This window comes from Electrophorus electricus, chromosome 6 (genome assembly GCF_013358815.1).
Source record: "Electrophorus electricus isolate fEleEle1 chromosome 6, fEleEle1.pri, whole genome shotgun sequence".
In the NCBI taxonomy this organism is placed as follows: Eukaryota; Metazoa; Chordata; class Actinopteri; order Gymnotiformes; family Gymnotidae; genus Electrophorus; species Electrophorus electricus.
In genome coordinates, this window is record NC_049540.1 from 9,661,762 (window position 1) to 9,681,526 (window position 19,765).

General features: G+C 39.6%; 2 protein-coding genes across 4 annotated transcripts; both read right to left on the reverse strand.

Moving 5' to 3' along the window:
- Positions 1 to 1,579: 1,579 nt before the first annotated feature.
- casr (calcium-sensing receptor) lies at positions 1,580 to 7,004 on the reverse strand. Of its 2 annotated transcripts, none has more exons than XM_027026105.2 (6): positions 6,675 to 7,004; positions 6,082 to 6,388; positions 4,783 to 5,622; positions 3,850 to 4,080; positions 3,311 to 3,434; positions 1,580 to 3,113 (listed from the first exon to the last, which is right to left on the reverse strand). In XM_027026105.2, exons 1-6 carry the CDS (start codon positions 6,890 to 6,892, stop codon positions 1,969 to 1,971), a joined length of 2,865 nt encoding a protein of 954 aa, XP_026881906.2. In that variant the 5' UTR covers positions 6,893 to 7,004; the 3' UTR covers positions 1,580 to 1,968. The 2 variants fall into 2 exon arrangements, with proteins under 2 accessions (XP_026881906.2, XP_026881897.2); XM_027026096.2 differs by having other exon boundaries at positions 3,311 to 3,460; positions 3,846 to 4,080.
- A 2,040-nt stretch (positions 7,005 to 9,044) lies between these two features.
- Positions 9,045 to 16,353, reverse strand: eif4e1b (eukaryotic translation initiation factor 4E family member 1B). 2 transcript variants are annotated; one of them, XM_035527364.1, is made up of 8 exons: positions 16,273 to 16,353; positions 12,379 to 12,448; positions 11,808 to 11,902; positions 11,518 to 11,613; positions 10,915 to 10,978; positions 10,611 to 10,724; positions 10,027 to 10,166; positions 9,045 to 9,422 (listed from the first exon to the last, which is right to left on the reverse strand). In XM_035527364.1, the coding sequence occupies exons 1-8, from the start codon at positions 16,293 to 16,295 to the stop codon at positions 9,308 to 9,310; spliced, it is 717 nt and encodes a 238-aa protein (XP_035383257.1). In that variant the 5' UTR covers positions 16,296 to 16,353; the 3' UTR covers positions 9,045 to 9,307. The 2 variants fall into 2 exon arrangements, with proteins under 2 accessions (XP_035383257.1, XP_026881857.1); XM_027026056.2 differs by lacking the exons at positions 12,379 to 12,448; positions 16,273 to 16,353 and adding an exon at positions 12,099 to 12,154.
- Positions 16,354 to 19,765: the final 3,412 nt, after the last annotated feature.

Consider the following 19,765-nt stretch of genomic DNA (forward strand, 5'->3'; position numbering starts at 1 on the left):
TTCTTTCTCCAAATAACACCCAGGTCTGGAATATATATTGAGTGTCCTGGCATGAGGATAACACAAGAAGAATTCATTTGGTGCTCATTTATCAACTACAAATAAATCAGTGGGTAATGTTAATATTTAAACACTTCAGAATCCTCCAGGATGAGGCAGAGACCACATCTCTCTTTAAGGAGCCTCCACTAATCTCCTACAGATGAGATAAAAAAAATTAAAAAAAACCCATCAAAGACATTTGTGAAGTAAATGTGAAGTAAATATATAGCACAAAAGAACCAATTATCACCCATTCCTGCTCATGGATTATTGTAGTTGTTGTTTACTTTTGCAAGAGAAGTAACCATCTTTACACTGGAGAAACCAAGAGAATGGTTGCTGGTCATTTTGTTGAACATTAAAATGTTATGACCATTAGAGTTATAGTTTGCTGTTTCCACTGGCTAGGCATTTTAATACTAATAGACATTAACATTCCTGTGTATTGCCAGTTGTTGCTATGACAATTAAGGAAATAAAGAACAACATAAACTGGTTTCACCTCCTAGAACTTTAGAAACATTGCTTGCACAGTTGGTGAAAGACCTCTGTAAAAACATCCCTTTTCTCTGGAAATCATGTTTACTACAGTGCAGTTATTAATATCTCTGTAGTAAAGGATGTCCAGATTATGTTTGTGATTTTTTGTCTGATTATCACTACACTAGACACATCTATTGTGTATTTATTTTATTTATATAGTATCACTACACTGCAACTACAACTGCAGATATTACTACAACTCAACAGGAACCAGAAAATCCTAACATGAAGCCTAATGAAAACAACTAAAAAAAACCCCCGATATGAAGCAATAGGAACAGACACCATGAATATACTGATGACCTGTGCTTTTTGGTCACTTCTAGTCATAATTCATTAAAATTTGAAATTTGTGATCCTAACATACAGTGAAGATATAGGTTCTACCATTGAAATTGCTTGCCAGCAAGACAGATTTTAATCGAAGCTTTTTTGTAAGTTTCTCTCGTATAAAGGATCACATGACACTCTTAGGAGTTATCTGCATTAAACATAAAAGAAAAGACAAAAAATGTTTAGTAGGCATAATATACATACATTGCAGTTTAAAAACAAACTCTTAAGAAAAGTTAAGACCAGAAATGTAATTCCAGATACATCTTGTGATTGTAGCACTTTTAGAATTATACCCCGGAAAAAATGGCTGTTAAACTATCAGAAGTGTCCCAGAAGAGAAAGGCCCCATATGCCCATGTTTCTTACGCACTTGTGCAGATGCATCAAATTAGCAGGATGACACAGGACTGTACATTAACATCACAATAACATCTTCATCTGCTTTTGACACTGAACTCAGCTTTCAAAAAAGTACAAATAAGGTCAAAAGTTATGTACAAGCTGCTACTGTTGCCAGAATTGGAAAGAATTGAACAGCTAAGCAACCTTAATATAAATGCAATATATAAAATAAATGTCAAATAAATCTAAGTACATTAAGCAAGTACATGCCTCAGTGGGAAACAGTCAAGCCATTCAGTTAATGCGTGAATATGAAAACTGCTTTAATGACCACACAACCATGTTTCCAGAAGCTAAAAATATTCAACACAACTATTCAAGGCCTTAAGAGACATATGGATGCTGATTTTGTTCCCATTGTTTATACAGTTTACAACTTAGAACTCATCCATGCTGTTGTTCTGGAAATCCTGATGCCTTTAAATGGTATAGAAGATCATGTGAGACTAGCAAAATGGTTGCTGGATTGACAGAGCATGATTCTGTTAAATGACTAAATTCAAAATGACTAAAGTTCAGAGGCTGGAAAAAGACTTATTTTCATTGTACCAAACAAAGCAATCATTCATCACCATCTACAGTTTCTACATAGCAGCCATTTTAAGCACCAAAGAATTGCCCCTCAGGCAATCAAGCTACTCAGTGTTACAGTTTCACTGAGTTCTCTCTTGTTTCCTCAAAGCTGAGTGAGAGATTAACTGTTCCACCCTCAAAGCTCACCCTCTGCCTCTGGCTGCGCCTCTGTGGAGGGGTGGCTGTCTCATTCCCATTTGTCTTCAGGCTGATTGACGAGGAGGGTGAGGAGGCTGAGGACCCACCTACACTACTGGACCTCTTCCTTGATGCTGAGCTTTGCCTTAGTGTGGCTTTTGCGGCTGCTTTGAAAGAGTGAGCCGCCGTGCTGGATCGAACCTCTTCTATGGTGTTCCTGGATGGCTTGAAGAGGATGATGTAGACCTTGTTGAAAAAGATGCATGCTAGCAAGCTAAAGCTGGAGGCCAGAATAGCAATAACCTCTACTGCAGACACGAACTTGCCATAGGTGCTAAAGTAAGCAGGCACAAAGGAGATCCACACAATGAAGAAGATGAGCATACTAAAAGTAATGAACTTGGCCTCTGTGAAGTTTTCTGGAAGCTTCCGAGACTTGAAGGCAAAGAAGAAGCACACAGCCGCCAGCAGGCAAGTGTAGCCAATCAGAAACCCCAGAGCCATCATGGACCCTTCATTACAGGTTATAAAGATGATCTCATCAATGTCGTAGTTTCTGTAGCTTGCCGGTGGGGCATTGTACAACCAGACCACGCAGATCATAACTTGCACAAATGTAAACAGAAACACTAAGAGAAACTGCAGATTCATCCCCCACCACTTGCGATGAAGACTGGTGGGTATCTTGGCCTCGAACACCAGTAGGACCCGATTGGTCTTCACCAGAATGCAGGAGATGCAGAGAACAAAGCTGATTCCAAAGGCAGGTTGCCGTAGACGACATGTCCAGTCCTGAGGTTCACCAATAAATACGAGCGAGCTGGAGAAACAGCAGATAAGGGAGAAGAGCAGCAAGTAGGACAGCTCTCTGTTTGAGGCTTTCACTATGGGCGTATTCCGGAACTGCACAAAAACAGCCATTACAAACGAGGTCAGAAGCACTCCGAGCACAGCAAATAACGCCAAAGCAATCCCGAATGGCTCTGACCAGGATAGAAACTCAATCTCCTTTAAGAAACAGGATGTGTGATTTCCAGTGGACCAGGAATTGTTGGGACATTTGGTACAAACACTGGCATCTGTGGATGACAGAAAAATTAAAGTGTTAGAAAATGAAAATGGTCAAACCAAAACTACAAATCGTTCAAAAGCACAAAAATTAAAAACACTACAAAAACTAGAAAATAATAATAATGCATACATACATACATACATACATACATACAAACAGTTTCAAGTTGAGAATGAAAGATGTTATGGTAATTCTTTAACCTACCTTTATGGTCACTATATTCACCATCAGAGCACTCGGTACACTCAAAGCAGCAGGTAGGCTTTCCCTCAATAATTCCCTTCCGGGTCCCAGCCTCACAGTCATCACTGCAATTTGAAAATGGCACCTGGCAACAGACAACCAGCAGACATACTCTTTACATTTACAGCATTCAGTAGACACACATATTCAGAGCATCTTATGAAAGTGCTTTGTCATTTACTCATAGAATGTAATAATCAGTACATTAGGTTAGAGCTCAAGAGATCATTGAACTAGAATAGTGTTGATACAGGAATCAATGCTGATACCTAGAAGTGTGAAACAAGTATATACTCAATTTTCATCATCATTGTCTGATATAATGGTTTGTTTGTTTTTTTAACATGTACATTAAACCTATTTTTGAAGTAAACAATATTTCTGGAGCTGTAGCCTGGAGCTGTGTTTAATCTCTAAAGAAATAGACAAGAATTAAAAAAGCAAGAATAAAAAAACTACTTTTTGTTGACGTCCACCATCCTCACGTTTTTTAGACTCACCTCAGTCGTATAGCCATTCCATAGTATTTTCGTTTTGTCTATGGAGAGCTTGGCCCCTTTTTTGCCATGTACGATATAGTAACCAACTTCTTCAAAGACTACAGAACCATCCTCAGGTGACCGGTGCCAGTTTATGATGGTGTAGTTGGCCGAGAGTTCGCTGCTTTCGTCAAAACGCACCCTCTCCCCCATGCTGTTCTGGAATTTCAGGTGCCTCAGCTGCTTCAGGACCTGCAGAATCAAACAAGTAGAATAAATTATTTATAAAAGGACTCAAGAAAATACACCCATAATGACCAATAATAAGACAAGATAAGTGTCATGGAATGCTCCTCCCCCCACGAGTCACGTGTTATGGCCCGCTGTGTGCAGGGGGCTTCACAGTTGTCCAATCTGTAACCATGCCCCCCTTGGGATAGCACACACCCGCACGGGATTTAGTGTAAAGTGTTTTTCTGTATTTAAACCGCTGTCAGTGTGTGCTCCCTTGTTGGTCATTGTTTATGTAGATGTTGTGGTAATGTTCGTTTGTGTAGTTAAAATCAATGTTTTCATAATCTTTGTTAAATATTAAGTGTGTATTCATGTGGGAGTGCCACTGCTGTCGTCTACGTCTTAACTCAATAAACATGTCACAGTCGAGGGAGTCTGTGCGTCCTGCCCTGCAGCACTTAGGCTGTTACAATAAGTTATTTCTTCCAGAAATGTTTCCTCATTCAGTCCCATCTTAAGTTTAGTGCTAGTGTTGTGTTAGCACTTCCCAACCAAAATATTTTGCCCAAACCAATTCAGGTTTTGGCAGCAAATTAATAAACACATTTTTAAAACGTTTTAACTATCCATCCTGACAAAGCAGAGAAAAAAAATTGTCCATCACTATGGAGCAGTTTAGCTTAAATATCATAACAGGTTGGATCAAAGAGGTCACTTTACCTGCCATGCCTCCACTTTCCTGATATCTGCACATGAGCCATTAGCGAAGAGTCCTCTACCAGGTGTACAGGTGAGAATGTTCTGTAGTGCCTCAGCTATGGCATAAACTGCTATGTAAACATTATAGGAGATCCTCAGGTGAGTATAGTCCAGATAAGGTGTCTCTACAGTTGTGATGTCCTCCTCACCTGTGCACAGTGGCCTAAAGCTGGTGCTGCCATTCTCACTGTCCACCTTCCGAAGACTGTCTTCCAGGTAACAGTTGAATGTCTCTTCCCAAAACTCCTGAACAAACTCATTATGAGCGGACTTCTTGGGATGGACCTGCTGCAGGAACTCCTTGAAGCCAGGTATCTGACCTGCCTGCAAGGCAAAGCCTATAGTCCCACCCATAACATCCAGGTATTCTGGCTTGGCGACCAGGCTGGAGATGGCCCATGCCTCGCTCGCTATCCACACGCGATCGGTGACATTGCGCCTTACCATTTCCTTGACCAGTGGCTCCACATCTGGCCCACTTGCAAACACAGCAATGACCTTTGCAGTGGAGTTTTCAATGCGGTCTGCCAGGCGCACAATCTCGGCTTCGTCGAGGTACTGCGAGATCAGCACATTCAGGTCGATGCAGATGTCCCTCTGAAGCATCTCATTCTCAAACTTCTCGATGCCTGGCCGGCCATACTCATCATCAGAGCCGATGGCAATGACCCAGTTCCACTGGAAGTGGTCGATGACAGCAGCCATGGCAATAGCCTGATATTCGTCCGTCGAGATGGTCCTCATAAAGGATTTGTACTGGTTCTTGTTACTCAGGAGGCGGCTAGATGAAGCATAGCTGATCTGATGGGACAGGATGGAGAAGATGGACATGATGCAAAGCAGGAACAGAGGAGGAGTAAAGACTAAATTTACCTAAAGCACAAAAGTTATAAGAATAGTTGGATTCTGATGCACCATTATTGATTGATCATGGGTCAGTTGCCATGTTATAACACCAAAATCTTCAAATTCTCATCATTCCATCAAAGGTTACATTTATACTGTATACTACTTACATTTACAGCATTAGGTGACACTTTTACCCAAAGCAAATTACAGTTATGACTGAATACAACTTGAGCAATTGAGGGCCTTGCTCAGGTGGCCAACAGGGTCAAATTGGTGGTTGTGGGGCTTGGACCGACAACCTACTGATTACTTGTCAAGTACATTAACAACTGAGCAACACTGCCCCAAGTTACTTAGCTTTACCTGTCATTTCATGAAAGATAAAAATACCAAAAGGTGATTCTTTCACACCTGTGGAATATAGAAGAGTCCCACAAGGTCTGCCACAGCTGTAGAAACTGCAGATCCAGAGGCCCCGACTACTGCAATGGTTGATGGGATGTTCCCAGTGCAATTACAAAACTCATCCAAGTTCAGTGACTCAATCTTATTCTGCGCCACAAAACTCAAGGAGGCCTCCAAAGCTTTGGAGACAGTATTACAGGTATCAAATATTCGGTAGCCCAGTGTGACGTTGGGTAAAAGAGTAGAACTGTTGTTGATTTCCTCAATGGCAAAGATCATGGCCTGTAGCCAGCGGAATCCACGGAAATTATATCTGAACAACACAGAAGGTGAGTGGAAGAACCATTCAGTCCAACCGATAAATCTTAAAAATCAGAGCATAAAGATGATCTGGGATAGAAACAGACAGCACCTCCATTTAAAGAAATTAAAACTAAGTGGGGTAAAAATCAGTTTAAAAGAAACAGGTTTAAAACCATTTTAAATACAAATGTGTTTCCATGTCTGCTCTTGAAAATGTTTGAATATCAAACTAAACTTTGCTTTGTCCTTTTAAAACAACAACAACAACAACAACAGAAAATGGCACGTTGACCTACCTCACACACTCAGTTGCCTCTGGTCTAGCTGCCAAGTCCTGGTCTTTGGAGGCCACTCCAAAGTGAATGGGGAAGAGGCCGCCCAGCAGTATGTCACCAGTCTTCTGCGCCCTCTGTTGGGGGCCATAGGTAGTAACGCCAGAACTTGAACCCAGTAGCACAAGGTAGTGCAGATAGAAATTCAGGTAAAAGCTCATGGTCTCAGCTCTGAATGGCATCTCCAAAAGGGCTTTTAAGAGTTTTTTTTTTTTTTCCTTTTGAGAGTAGAGTATGTTGGTTTTCTCCACTGAATTAATTAGATTCAATTTACAGAAGACAATATACAGATGTTACTCTATTACACCAGCAGCATCAAATGCAAATGCTTGAGCAGAAGTGAAATGAATATATGTTTGAAAGTGAAAACAGATCTGTATCAGAGGTGACTGGTGATGAGCACAATGGGTTTGACTTGCATTGTCATCCCTAGACAGCTGATGTAGGATCTATCTGAGGGGCTGTCAGTCTCTTCTCTGGTGGTGTTCTCTCCTCTGGCACTGAACTGACCAGTCCTGTCTTCATCTCTGGTATTGTTTGAAGTGGATGTGATGCGCTTAAGACAGACTGGTCCATGAGTGTTCAATCTTGGCGTTTGCTCTTGCTCTCTGTCTCCTTTTTAACTACTTTTTGGACTAATTTATTGTGACATCATCCTATAAAAAAGAATAAGACATTTTGTTCTAGTCAAAATATCCCTACTGTCTGAAATTAAATTAATTGAGAATCCATTATTTCATGAACTTTCACACCTGCAGTGGCAAAGACCAAAAAGACACACCCAAGCCCTCTTATTTTAACTAGGCTTTTATTTCATTCCAGCTTTTAGTAGCATCCAGCCCATCATTTCACCCACAATAAAACTTGTTCACCCCACCCAATGACTTATGCATGCTGGCTACAGGCACAGAAAACTCTGACCCGGTATCACCTTGACTTAGTCAAACCATAACAAGAGTTGATAGAAAACACAAAGCTGATCTGAGGTCAGCAAAAAAGAGGGTGACGTCTACCAACACAGAGTGAGAAAGATGTGAAGCAACGGGTACTTTGTTTCGCACCACTGACCTGCTTGCTGGGGGTGCTGGGTGTAACACTGTGTTCACCATAACCCGTCTTCCCACTGAAGGTGCAATAACAGTCCAGCATCTTGCTGATTAACCCTGGAAATATGCAGCAACAGGACTTAACAATTCAACAGAAACCTACCGGAAAGCTCCCTGGAAAAAGATAGAGGATCTGATTATACAAAGGAAAAGACTGCATGCTGTGCAGATTTCAAACAATGCTTAACATTTGATACATTTAAAAATGGGTTGTAAAACAAGTAGCAAGTTGTGATATTTTCAGTATTAGATACAATGAGACTCCCAAAATATGAACCTAGTATACTAAAAATAACCAAAAAAAAAAAAAACCAAAAAAACCCCAACAGAAAAAACTTCACACAATTTGCAGAACTGAATATCATTCTACTGCACAGCAGAAACTGAAAATGTTCAATCAACAAATTTGAACAGTCTGAAAGGGTCTTGTCAAATCTTAATGAATTCCAACTTAAATACCAAATTAAACAAAATATGCAAGGAAATAAAATGCACTAAAAGATCTGATAAGAAAAAAATAATAAGAAGAAGAATTTATCCAGAAAGAAGAATCTTACCCCTGTTCAAAAAAAGCTTTAACATGCATCGGTTCTGAATAAAGATACAGACATAAGCTTGGTCATCACCGCCATCATCCCTGAAAAAGTTACTTCTGATTTTCCCTGGGAAGAAGGTCACTAATGCAAATTTTCAGTTGATCATAATGTACACTCTCTCCGTCAGCTTGCAGAGATATTTTTATTGAGTTGTTCAATTAAGTCTGGGTAGTCTGACTCAGTGTAAAGCTCTCTCTTCCTTTAGGCACAGTAAAACATTAACCAGAGGAGATCGGTCCATTTCCTGTAGGCATTTATAACCAGTCTCTGGTCACTCCCATTTTACATGCCCATGTCCCCTTTGTATAAGGGTAAACCCCAATTTCTGAGCCAGAAACACCTCTCAAATGTTCATAAAACCTAAAGCACAACTTGGACCATAGCTTTGGAATGTACTAACATGGTTAAGCCCCTGAAATAGCATTAGTCTGAAGAAGGACTTCCAGGATGCTAAAATGACTGGATTGTATTTTAACAATGTGTTCTCCATTTCTCTCATTCCATATACTTGCTCCTAAGGTTACCACTTTCCTTTTGTGATGAAGGCTAAAAGGAAAGCAAAACTACCAGAGAAGGTTCATCAGTTTTAATTATTAAAAAAAAAAAAAAAAAAAAAAAAAAAAAAAAAAAAGAGGGGAACAACCCCAGCAAATGTAGCTTCCAACTTCGCAAAGAATACACACTTGAACGGATAACTTAAACCACAGTACTTCAGTTACAACAAGGTCTCTGGCACGCAGTGCATCAACACTCTCCCTCCACCCAGCCCATTTATTCAACTTGACAAAAATTCCCTAAGTGAATCAAAGGAATCCCAAAAATCGTCTCGTGACAAGGTTCGTCGGCAGCCGTCCGACCACGACAAAAGCCACATCCCACACACCACCGTGTCGATTCATACAACAAACTTGTTCTTGGTAAGGGAGTTGCTCTTGGTGGCTGTGTCTGCATGGGCCTGATATCCAATAACAAGCTTTGCAGGGAGGCCAAGAGTCTCTTTGTACTTGCGGCTGAAGAGAAAGCAGAAGGCGTTTTAGCATAAGGTTTCAGTTCCAGGATAAGTGTAGAATGGTGTACAATTTTAAATCATGAATCTTTACCAAAAGGAACCTTTTTACAGAGGCAACTTAACTCCCTGCCTGTGAGTTATAGTGAACTGAAGCTTTTAATAAATAAAGTTAAATCTCCTTTGCTCAAAAACCATCAAATGTTCCTTTAAGTTATACATCTCTGACTTCTACAAAATATTTTAATGTCCCCTGATAGTCTGATGGCGTGCTACACACACTGCAGCATATCCAAGCAGCACTGGAGTGCAGCAAACACCCTGCGCCGTTTGGTGTAATGGGTAATTAGCTTCATTAGGTTGCTAGGCACAAATCCCTTTTCCATGACCATTATTGTTTAGAGCAGATTGGATAGCCAACTGCCCACATCTGGCTGAGAAATCCACGAGTCTAAGATGATGTGTAAAATCATAAGACAAATTCCCACAACACTGATGTGAACTTTCATGAATGCCTGGTGCTCGACGCCATATAAATCCATCTACCAAAAACACCTTCAAGGGACTCTGTTACAAACACAGATTTTCATCAGTCCCCCGCCCCTCACCCAATGTAGGTCACAGCCTCAGCATTCTCAGTGTTGGTGGTCCATACGGCAATTTTGTCCCCCTTGGCACGAACGTTAATAACGGCGCCGCAGACATCTCTGCTATATGGGCCGAAGCCCTCCCCGATAAGACACAGCAGCTGCAGGAGTGATTAGCAAATCCGGGGTCATGTGACAGAAGGCATCTTAAAACCAAGACTCATAACAGTTAGTGCTGAAGGTGCAAATTCCAACATTTCATTTAGGACATTCATAAAAGTCCCTCTTGGGTTCACTGCATTTGATAAAAACCTCAACCCATCAGCTTGCCCAAGGAACCCAGTTTGAATCTGGGTTCTTTTAAAATTTCCCACTGCTATTCATGTTTCAGTATATTCAGTAAGCTAACCTTCCCAAATCTTTCCATAGCTGCACTGATATTACAGAAAGCAATCGCATGTAGAGAATATCCTTGAGCACACAAACCAGAACAAATCAAATTTGAATATTACACCTTACAGGTCTGAACATGCTTCAGGTTCCTTGAGTGAGTGTGTGTGTGCGCGCGCACGTGCGCGCTGGTGTTTGTGCACGTGCTCTCAGACCGTTTCCCTCCAGAAACGGTCCAGCTCGGTGTGTCTCTGTTGCTTGGAGAGGGTGATCAGCCAGCGGCCACCGCATTTATTACTCCTGTCCTCCCACATGGGCTCAATACCATCCTGCAGAGGGACACAAACTCATCATACCCCATACTGCACACAAACACACAGGCACAAACCTCATACTGCACGCTGTGCCGACACATACACCCGAAAAAACAATTCATACCACATGCTGAGACACACCCACACCAATGCCACCCCAATGTGCAGTACAAATGACAAACCAATTTCAATGCAAATCCTTCACCTTGAACACAGAATAGTCACAGCCTGATGAGAGCTTGCTGGCTGGCTGAATATTGTTGTACAACCTGCAGCAAAAAAAAAGCTTTTAAAAAAAGCATATTTTTACATTTATTAATCCAAATGCCATTTTATTCATTCTTTTTCCAGATACACACAAACCAAACAGGACCCTGACACTTCATCCATATTGAAGTGAGAAATTCTCCTGATCGACAAAAACAAGCCTCTTTGGCTGGTCATTTGAAGGTTAGATCCTTAGGGTTTTCTCTTTCTTTGCCCCTGCAAATCAGGTGCATGGATTTTTTTAGGAATGGATTTTAGGACCTAAAAGTTTTAAACACTGGAGCCTGAAACACTCAGTCTCAATCTTTGTCAGTCTGAAGACTACAGCTACAGTCTCGGGGCCTGCAGCAGTTCTCATCAAGAGAACATAAATTTGATGCTGTAACTCTCCACAGCAGTTTCAGATGAACAGTAAAAAAAACAAAAAACAAAAACAAAAAAAAAAACAAAACAAAACAATAAATTGAACCATACATAGAGAACCTATAGATAATCCATCAAGTTACTTCATAGCAGTTTAAAAAGAGTACTTCAAACATACCCCCAGAAGTCCTCAACAGTATCAAACTTTGTGATGAGTCTGAGATTGTCCTGCCACATTTTGCTTTTGTCATTCTTGTAAAACCATAGAGCCCACCTAAACAAAAGAAACAATTTTCAAAACACGACTGCGTTGCATTGCAAGCCACTAAACTAAAAAAAAAAATAAATAAAAATAAAATAAAATAAAATTAAAATTAAAAAGCAATAAACCTATTAACATGCAAACAACAGTGCGCCACGTCGGGCTCGGGGGCTGTTGTAAAGGTTCTAAGTCATGTTTGAACAAACCGATTTTGTAAGGGATGCTTAGCACGCGGTTCCTTCATAACGGTCACCACCAGTACTTCCTTTTTCTCCGGCTTGCTCTTGGGTCGTTTATCAATCTGTCAAGAAGAGGGAACGAAATAGTCGTTTCGTCTGGCATTACTGGAGGGCATAACCAAGCCAAATGCCGAAGGAACATTTATTCGGTATGTCAAGCAGAAAGTAAATTGACGAAGCAACAGAACTTCAGACTGCCTGCTATGTTTTTTGAAGGAACTATGCTAACATATTTGGGCACAGCCGGTTTATGCTCACCAGCTGTACTGCACAAGTCGCCATGTCGTACCCAAAACGTGGCAGGCTGAGTGAAGATCGCGGTGCGCTTCAAAAAGTCTTCCGATCATTGCATGCCAATTTATTTGGCGATAGCTTAGTCAAACTCTATATTCACTAGCGTCGTTTCGTTAATTTGTTATCCATGGGCGTGGTTAGGCCTGATTTAAGTGGGGGCTATAGCCCACCCTAAATGTTCTTTAGCTCACCAAATAAGCATGCGTTATTAATTTAAATAGTAAATATTTCTCATTCATTCTACCTTATCCGTGTCTCCAAATTCACCATATAGTGAGGACGGGGCACTAGGACCTGGAAGGGTTTGTTGTGCCCTGAAACATGAACCGCAATTAGAAAGATTTAATGTTTGCTCAATCTGTGATAACGTTACTGATCGATTTGCAAAAAAATCTCAGTCAGTTTCTGTCGCGCAAAGACAGAGGTATGTGAGACAGAGGATCTCTGTCAGATCAGAGAATGTTGCTGAAGACAGTGTAACTTCAACATAAATATAGAAAACAAGTAAAGTATTAAGTATATGAGTAAAGAATCAAGTAAAGAAAATACAAAACTTGCATGTCTTACAAATGTCGGAAATGAAATCACATTGACATGTTAGTGAAAATACTTTTGGGTATCCGATGAACAAATGCTAATGTGAGTATATATATGTATATATATATATATATATATATATATATATATATATATATATATATATATATATATACGAACTGAAACGACTTCTGCATGAAACATTTCGACACTCTTTGCAGGTGTTAATGGACTAATTTGTTCTTTTTCTCAGATCTTTATTCACCCCCCCCCCCCGAAGTTAACTATCGATATGCTTTGATAAAATCTCAACCAGTTTGTGTCGCACTGTGAGACAGAATGTCTGTCAGAGAATGTTCCTGAAGACTAACTTCATCATAAACATAAAGAAAAATACGCAATCTGAATGTCTATTATAAATGTCCGAAATGAAATTGACAGAGAAACTATGATGATTGATTAACAAATGCTAATGTAACGTTACTTAAAAAAAAAAAAAAAACTTAAGCAATGCAACATTTAGGGCACCTGTGAATGGATGGTTCTTTTTCATTTTTGCTACTCTCCTGGGGGTAGCTCCCCTATTCATATATTTCTTGTGACGCCCGTGTTGTTAGTATTTATTAGAAAATATTAGTTTGTTTGAGTAAGGCAAACAAAAGTAAATAAATGCAATGATTCTAGTAAGAATCTATTTAGTCCATCAGAGCTCTTCATTGTTCCAGTGTGCGTAAAATGCGTATCATGGTTAACTGCGGAGGCTAAACGGAAATCATGTAATGTTATTAATGCATAATGATATTTGGACACGATCTGAATACACTACACGTCTGTGTTTTTTTTCTCACGGGTATAATACACGTAAATGAGCACGGGTCATTTGGTAGTGGCGAATCCACAAACAAATTGTACGATGAGAAATGTTGGCTTGGAATATATTTCCTATAAATATCAGCCAGATCATATGTAGACCTAGATTTTCTTTCAAAAGGTTGCTACAACACAATTTTATGAACTATATATATATATATATATATATATATATAAACACATACACACACACACACACACACACACACACACAGCCTGGCCAAAAAAAAGAAAAGGTCACACACACTCTGATATTTCGTTGGACCGCCTTTAGCTTTGATTACGGCACACATTCGCTGTGACATCGTTTCCACAAGCTTCAGGTAGTCAGCTGACCTTATTCTTTGGACACATAACGTTGCTGAACCTAGACATGACCAACTACAGCAACCCCAGATCATAGCACTGCCCCCACAGGCTTGTACGGTAGGCACTAGGCATGATGGGTGCATCACTTCAGGCGCCTGTCTTCTTACCCTGATGTGCCCATCACTCCGGAACAGGGTAAATCTGGACTCATCGGACCACATGACCTTCTTCCATTGCTCCAGAGTCCAATCTTTATGCTCTCTAGCAATTTTTCGGTTAGTCTCACTGACAAATTGTTTTCTTAAGGCTACACAGCTGTTTAGTCCCAATCCTTTGAATTCCCTTCGCATTGTGTGTGTGGAAATGCTCTTACTTTCACTATTAAACATATCCCTGAGTTCTACTGTTGTTTTTCTACGATTTGATCTCACCGCACGTTTAAGTGATCACCGATCACTTTCTCGAAGTGATCACCGATCCTTTCTCGAAGATGTTTCCCCACTGTCATTCCACTTTTTAAATAATGCGCTGGACAATTCTTAACCCGATTTTAGTAGTTTCAGCAATCTCCTTAGATGCTTTCTCTGCTTGATGCATGCCAATAATTTGACCCTTGTGAAACAGCTTTTCCACGACAATAGGATGTGTCTTTCGACGGTTGTTTAACAAATGAGAAGCTACTGACTGCATCAGTTAGGGTTAAATAACTTGTTGCCAGCTGAAACATAAATACCCATGCAGTAATTATCCATTGGGAGGCTCTTAAACCTATTTGCTTAGTTAAATCCAGGTGGTGACCTTTTTTATTGTTTAGGTTTTCAGTGTATGTTATTGTTTATGGTTACATTTGTAGGGTTTGGGCCATCATGTAAAATGTGCCAGATAACGTTGGAATCATAGCGCGTTAAATATTCTAGCCAATCAAAATAACTGATCTTGGGCTGTTGCTAGTTGACAAGTAACGATAGTTTTTATTGCTCTGAGGTTGCCAAGGGGGGCGGAGCAGAATGTTATATGAAGTACGTCGAAGGGATCGTATGGTAATTGAGCAGGACAGCAAATTTCATTCATAGCTGCTAATAGTGATTAGTAATATAAGTAATCGTACCAATAAAGCAAAAAATGTTGAATACTGTCGTCAACAAGAGAGTTGAGAGAGGGCAGACACCAAATGTCTGCCAAATGTTTTTTTAATGCACTTTGCAAAAATGTATTAGCAGCAAAGTTGCTGCCTCTGGCCATGCATGTGGGAGAAAATAATACCTGCCGGAGTAATCTGAGAAAGAACCGGTCAGTCTTACAAGAAGAGATTTCCAAGGAACTGCATTTATACACGGATCAGTGATATCAAAGGCTTCTCTGAAGTAAAATGCACTGCTGGGTATTAATGATTTCAGAATGTTTGATTCCAGCCCTCAGCATTAGGAAACCAGAGGCTTGCTGCAAGAGCAGCAAGACTGAACCCTGAGGTGGTCTGAATGTGGTTTCAACAGTCTGAGAATCTGATGGAGTAACCTGAATTCAAAGATATTCCATCACATCTTTGGAATTATGATAAGACTGGCCTGCTCCACATGTGTGGGTGAAAGTGAGATGGGTAAACCCTGTGGAGAAGTAACTGCTGGAGGAAAAGGTGAGACCATGACAGTCCTTACAGCCTTCAGTGCAGTGGGAACATTTAGTTGCACAATGGTCGTATTTAAAGAGAAGCGACTAAGGTGTGGCATTGCAGTTGCCTAAAATAGTGGTTGCCGTTAGGGTCTCTTACAATGGCTGGATAAACAGTCACCCCTTCCTGGTCAGACGTTTACAGAGTGGCTGCCAAGAGATGGCCCCAGGCCCCATGTTTTCCTCCCATGTCCGCAACAGCCAAGTCTACAATCTGGACTTCATATAACTGATAATAGCCAAAGATGTGCATGTGATGGCCTATCTATCTTTCACCACACATGCCCTTCAGCTAGCTATAAGGAGGGGCAAAAGTAGACAAGGAGGACAGCAGGGCAGAAGCTCCCAAAAATAGAGTTCTTCTCTAGCATTGAAAATGCCCAGGCTGGATTCAGGGACAAAGGGATGTTCTCTATTAACAAGAACATAATCTCTAATGACATATATGTACCAAGCAGCACGACAGAGAGTGCCGTGCTACCCACAGCATCTGAGCTGCCCATGGTTCAGGATAGACCAAGATTGACTTTGAGTGAGGATGTGGTCTCTGAAAAAGTGGTGATCACATCTCAGGATGATATGGAGAGCTATTTATTCCTTGTCTTCTCTCCTGAGCAAGACACCTTAATCATTCAGGTGGAGGATGAACAACCCTCAAATTTCATGTCTAAACTAAAATACTACCAAAAATGACAAAGAATTAATGTGAAAAGTGCAAAAAGAAAAAGGAGCATAAAGCGAGAGCACCAATTACCCCTGCAAAGCCAGCCAGAACATGTAAGGTGATGTGAATGACCCGAAGGCCACAGAGGACTGGATGTGCTGGTGTCAGTGCAACTCCACGAGAGCTGGGGAGAGGAAAACTGTCACAGGAAGACCTTGTTCCCTTCAAACAAGCAGATGTAACCATCATCACAAACATATTTGACAAATGTTTGACATAAGCATGCTTCATATGCATAGCTACATGCAGTCCCACAGACACACACACACACACACACACACACACACACACACACACACACACACACACACACACACACACACACACACACACACACACACACACACGCAGAAACACACAAATGACACCAATGCACAGAAACATACACCTGTACAACATGATCAGATCATTTTTTCATGCATCTATTCAACATTTTATTGCATGAACTGTATTCATGCTGTTGTTACTATGACACAACAAAGACAGTAGTTAATGTTTAAATTGTTAATATCTAACTTAAAATTATAATTAAATTACTGTGATGTTCCCTCTTTTTACTGGCCCATTTAACTGAACAGCTGGGCCAATTTGCATAAACACTATGTCAAAGCACCAAGAGGGAACCTGCTGAGCTTCTAATCCTATAATTCCAAAACAGTTATACTTTTTCACATTTTTAAACAAATAAATATTTGAGACCCTTGTCAATTTATAAAAAATATAATTAAATCCCATGCGTAGCATATTTGATGGTTGGCCCATTTTAGCTGACTCCACCTTAGAATATTATGATTTGGTTTGGGTTTTTTTGTTCTTGATACAAAAGGATTTTAATGTAGCTTGTTTCTCTTGGTTGTTCTTGTGTGGACCCCAGGAAGACACTCTGTGAACGCTGATTGGGATCAAAATAAAGAATAAATGAAGTTTGCTAATCTAAAATTGATTGATCAGACTTAATAAATAGACTTAATAAATGCGTTTGTAATCAGTACGGATTACAGCTCGAATTAAGACAGTGTCTTGCTTGATTAAAATAATAATAATAAAAAAAAACAAAAAAACCCAAACCGAACATCGAAAGGTTTACCTAAAAAACTACTGTCCACTTGCAGTTATGTATTTAGTCATTTCCATAATCTACCACGCGGTGGCGCCGTTTAACCATGTTAAAACAGCCCATGGACGGAATCCATTTTTCATAGCTCGCAATACATGAAGAAGTAGTGATTTATCAATAAACTAATTTCTTTTCATTCTCCTTTGCTTTGTTTTGCTTCCTTTTTCTTGAATATTAGACAATATAATGGATAACTATTCTAAAATAAATAAATGACTTAATCAATCAATGAATCAATGAAAGGCAGAATATGTGTCTGTCTTCATCTGCTTAAAATGTCTGGGTAACAGCCCCTTTGAGCAGAATATAGTTTTTCAAACTTTCAGAGGGCTTGATGACCTGTGTTCTACATCCTCATATTTACTCCATGAAACATCATCCTTTACCTAAACATCACTTATCAGCACAAGTGCACGTTTTACAATACTGCTCATAAGTAATTTAGGTCCAAAAGGTTGTCTAAACAGAATTGCAGTCAATTTGAAATGCACATGCACTTTCTGCTTCTGTTTAGCTGCTTACAGCTGCAGTATTGGTGAATTTCCAAATTTTATATACAAGAAGTTTTCATTTAGAACTTTAGCCCCTCAGGCAGTAAGTTCTCAGTGTATGTGGGAACTTCTTCCAGACTGTTGGAGAAATGCCCAAGGTGTTCCCTAATGAAGCAGACTGAATGAATGCCAAAGGCGTGTAAAGATGTCATCTAGACAAACGGTATGTATTCTGAATAATCTTTCTGGTAGGTGCAAAATACCTTATGTGTTATTTTATATATTATTATAAAAACTGGAAAACATAAAGAAGAAGTAGGTATGATCAAACCTTTGAGTTTTGTGTTGAACCCCTACTGTACAGAGAGTGATCGTGTTTAATGATCATGTCCAGCTGTTTTGCTGTTTCAGTTCATTTGGAAATTTGCCACAGTGGACGTCTGCGGGGCCGTCTTTCTGTCTTTATCGTCCAGCTGCGATATCAGGGGTGCTAGGGCCGAATCAGAGGATGGTGATGAAGATCAGCCTGATAATGGTTAAGAAGGGGACATGAAGAAAGAAGATTATGAGATAATGTTAAAGGCCACAGTGTTACCTTTTCATGTCCATGAAAGTAAACACAGTGCCTCTAAACTTTTAAAACATCTTTTTTTTTAAATTCTAATTATATGTTAATAATATTTTGTACCAAAATAATGTCAAAGTCTATTATGGGATTAGATCATATTTTTATGTTTGAATATTGTTATAGCTCTAGAAACGCTTAATAACAAATAAATACAATAAATTAACAAACTACAGATTTAGCCGCATTTAGACGATGGTTCTCAAGGAATGTTTTTAGAGAAAAAACTAAATGAAAAGTTCATGCCCCTTACATGAAAAGAGTTTCTTAGGTATAATTTACACAAAAAAGTGAAACCTCTCCAGAGTGCATTGCCCTTGTGTGGAAAGAGGTTATGAACAATTATTAAAAGAACTATCATTTATGCAATGAGTAGTTTGACCTTTGGTCTGCAGTGTTCATTTAATGAGTTTTAGGTTTGTCTCATTCAGCAAATAATTGGAACCCCGTTCATACACAGCTCAGTGCATTTCAATGACAAGGTCGATTCTTCTTCCTTATTGCAACCAAAAACAGATTAATCACTAATGATTAATGGGAGTCACTCATCTGTAAGCTTTCATTTCTTAGTCACAGCAGACAGGACTGCTAAGTAGGACTTCTGGTTTATACCTTGATGAGCCAGTGTGTTGGATATGGATTAACCCTGTTCTTGGACTAAATGTTACTGCCGATGGTGGATTAAACTGGAAATACTCTTTAGTCTAGGTTTAGGAATCTGGCACACAATGTTTTAAATAAAACTTTTAATGAAAGCTGATTTAGAAAGTTGTAGCTTTGAATGTGGGAAGCATCCCCAGTTGGTAGTACTTGTATATTGTGATGTTAGTACTACGTTTTCTTGCCATTTATATATGTAAAGTTCCAGATATGGAGCCGAACGTTGGCATTTGTGATAAAAAATATGGAGTCAGCATAGGATCATATATCTCATGGAATTATGTTTCCTGTTATCTATGACTGTTACTGATTTCCTATCAGACCTGATAATCAGCTCCTTATCAATCAATCAACAGCTCAGTCTTCAGCTAAACTCACCTATTCTTACATTATTTGAGTGTAAAAAAAAGTGTAAAAAAAAATTACGATGTAACATTTATATAACTATGTATAATGTGACATTTACCTAAATCATGTTATTCCACGTATCCATAAACCGGATATAATAATTGATATCTCACAGGTCTTCTACAGCCTTACTCTGCAAAGGTCTTGTGTGTCCACTTTACCTTTTCCATTTCTCTCTGTGAACTTGCTGGTGTGATCCCACACACTGAAGTGGGATCTCGC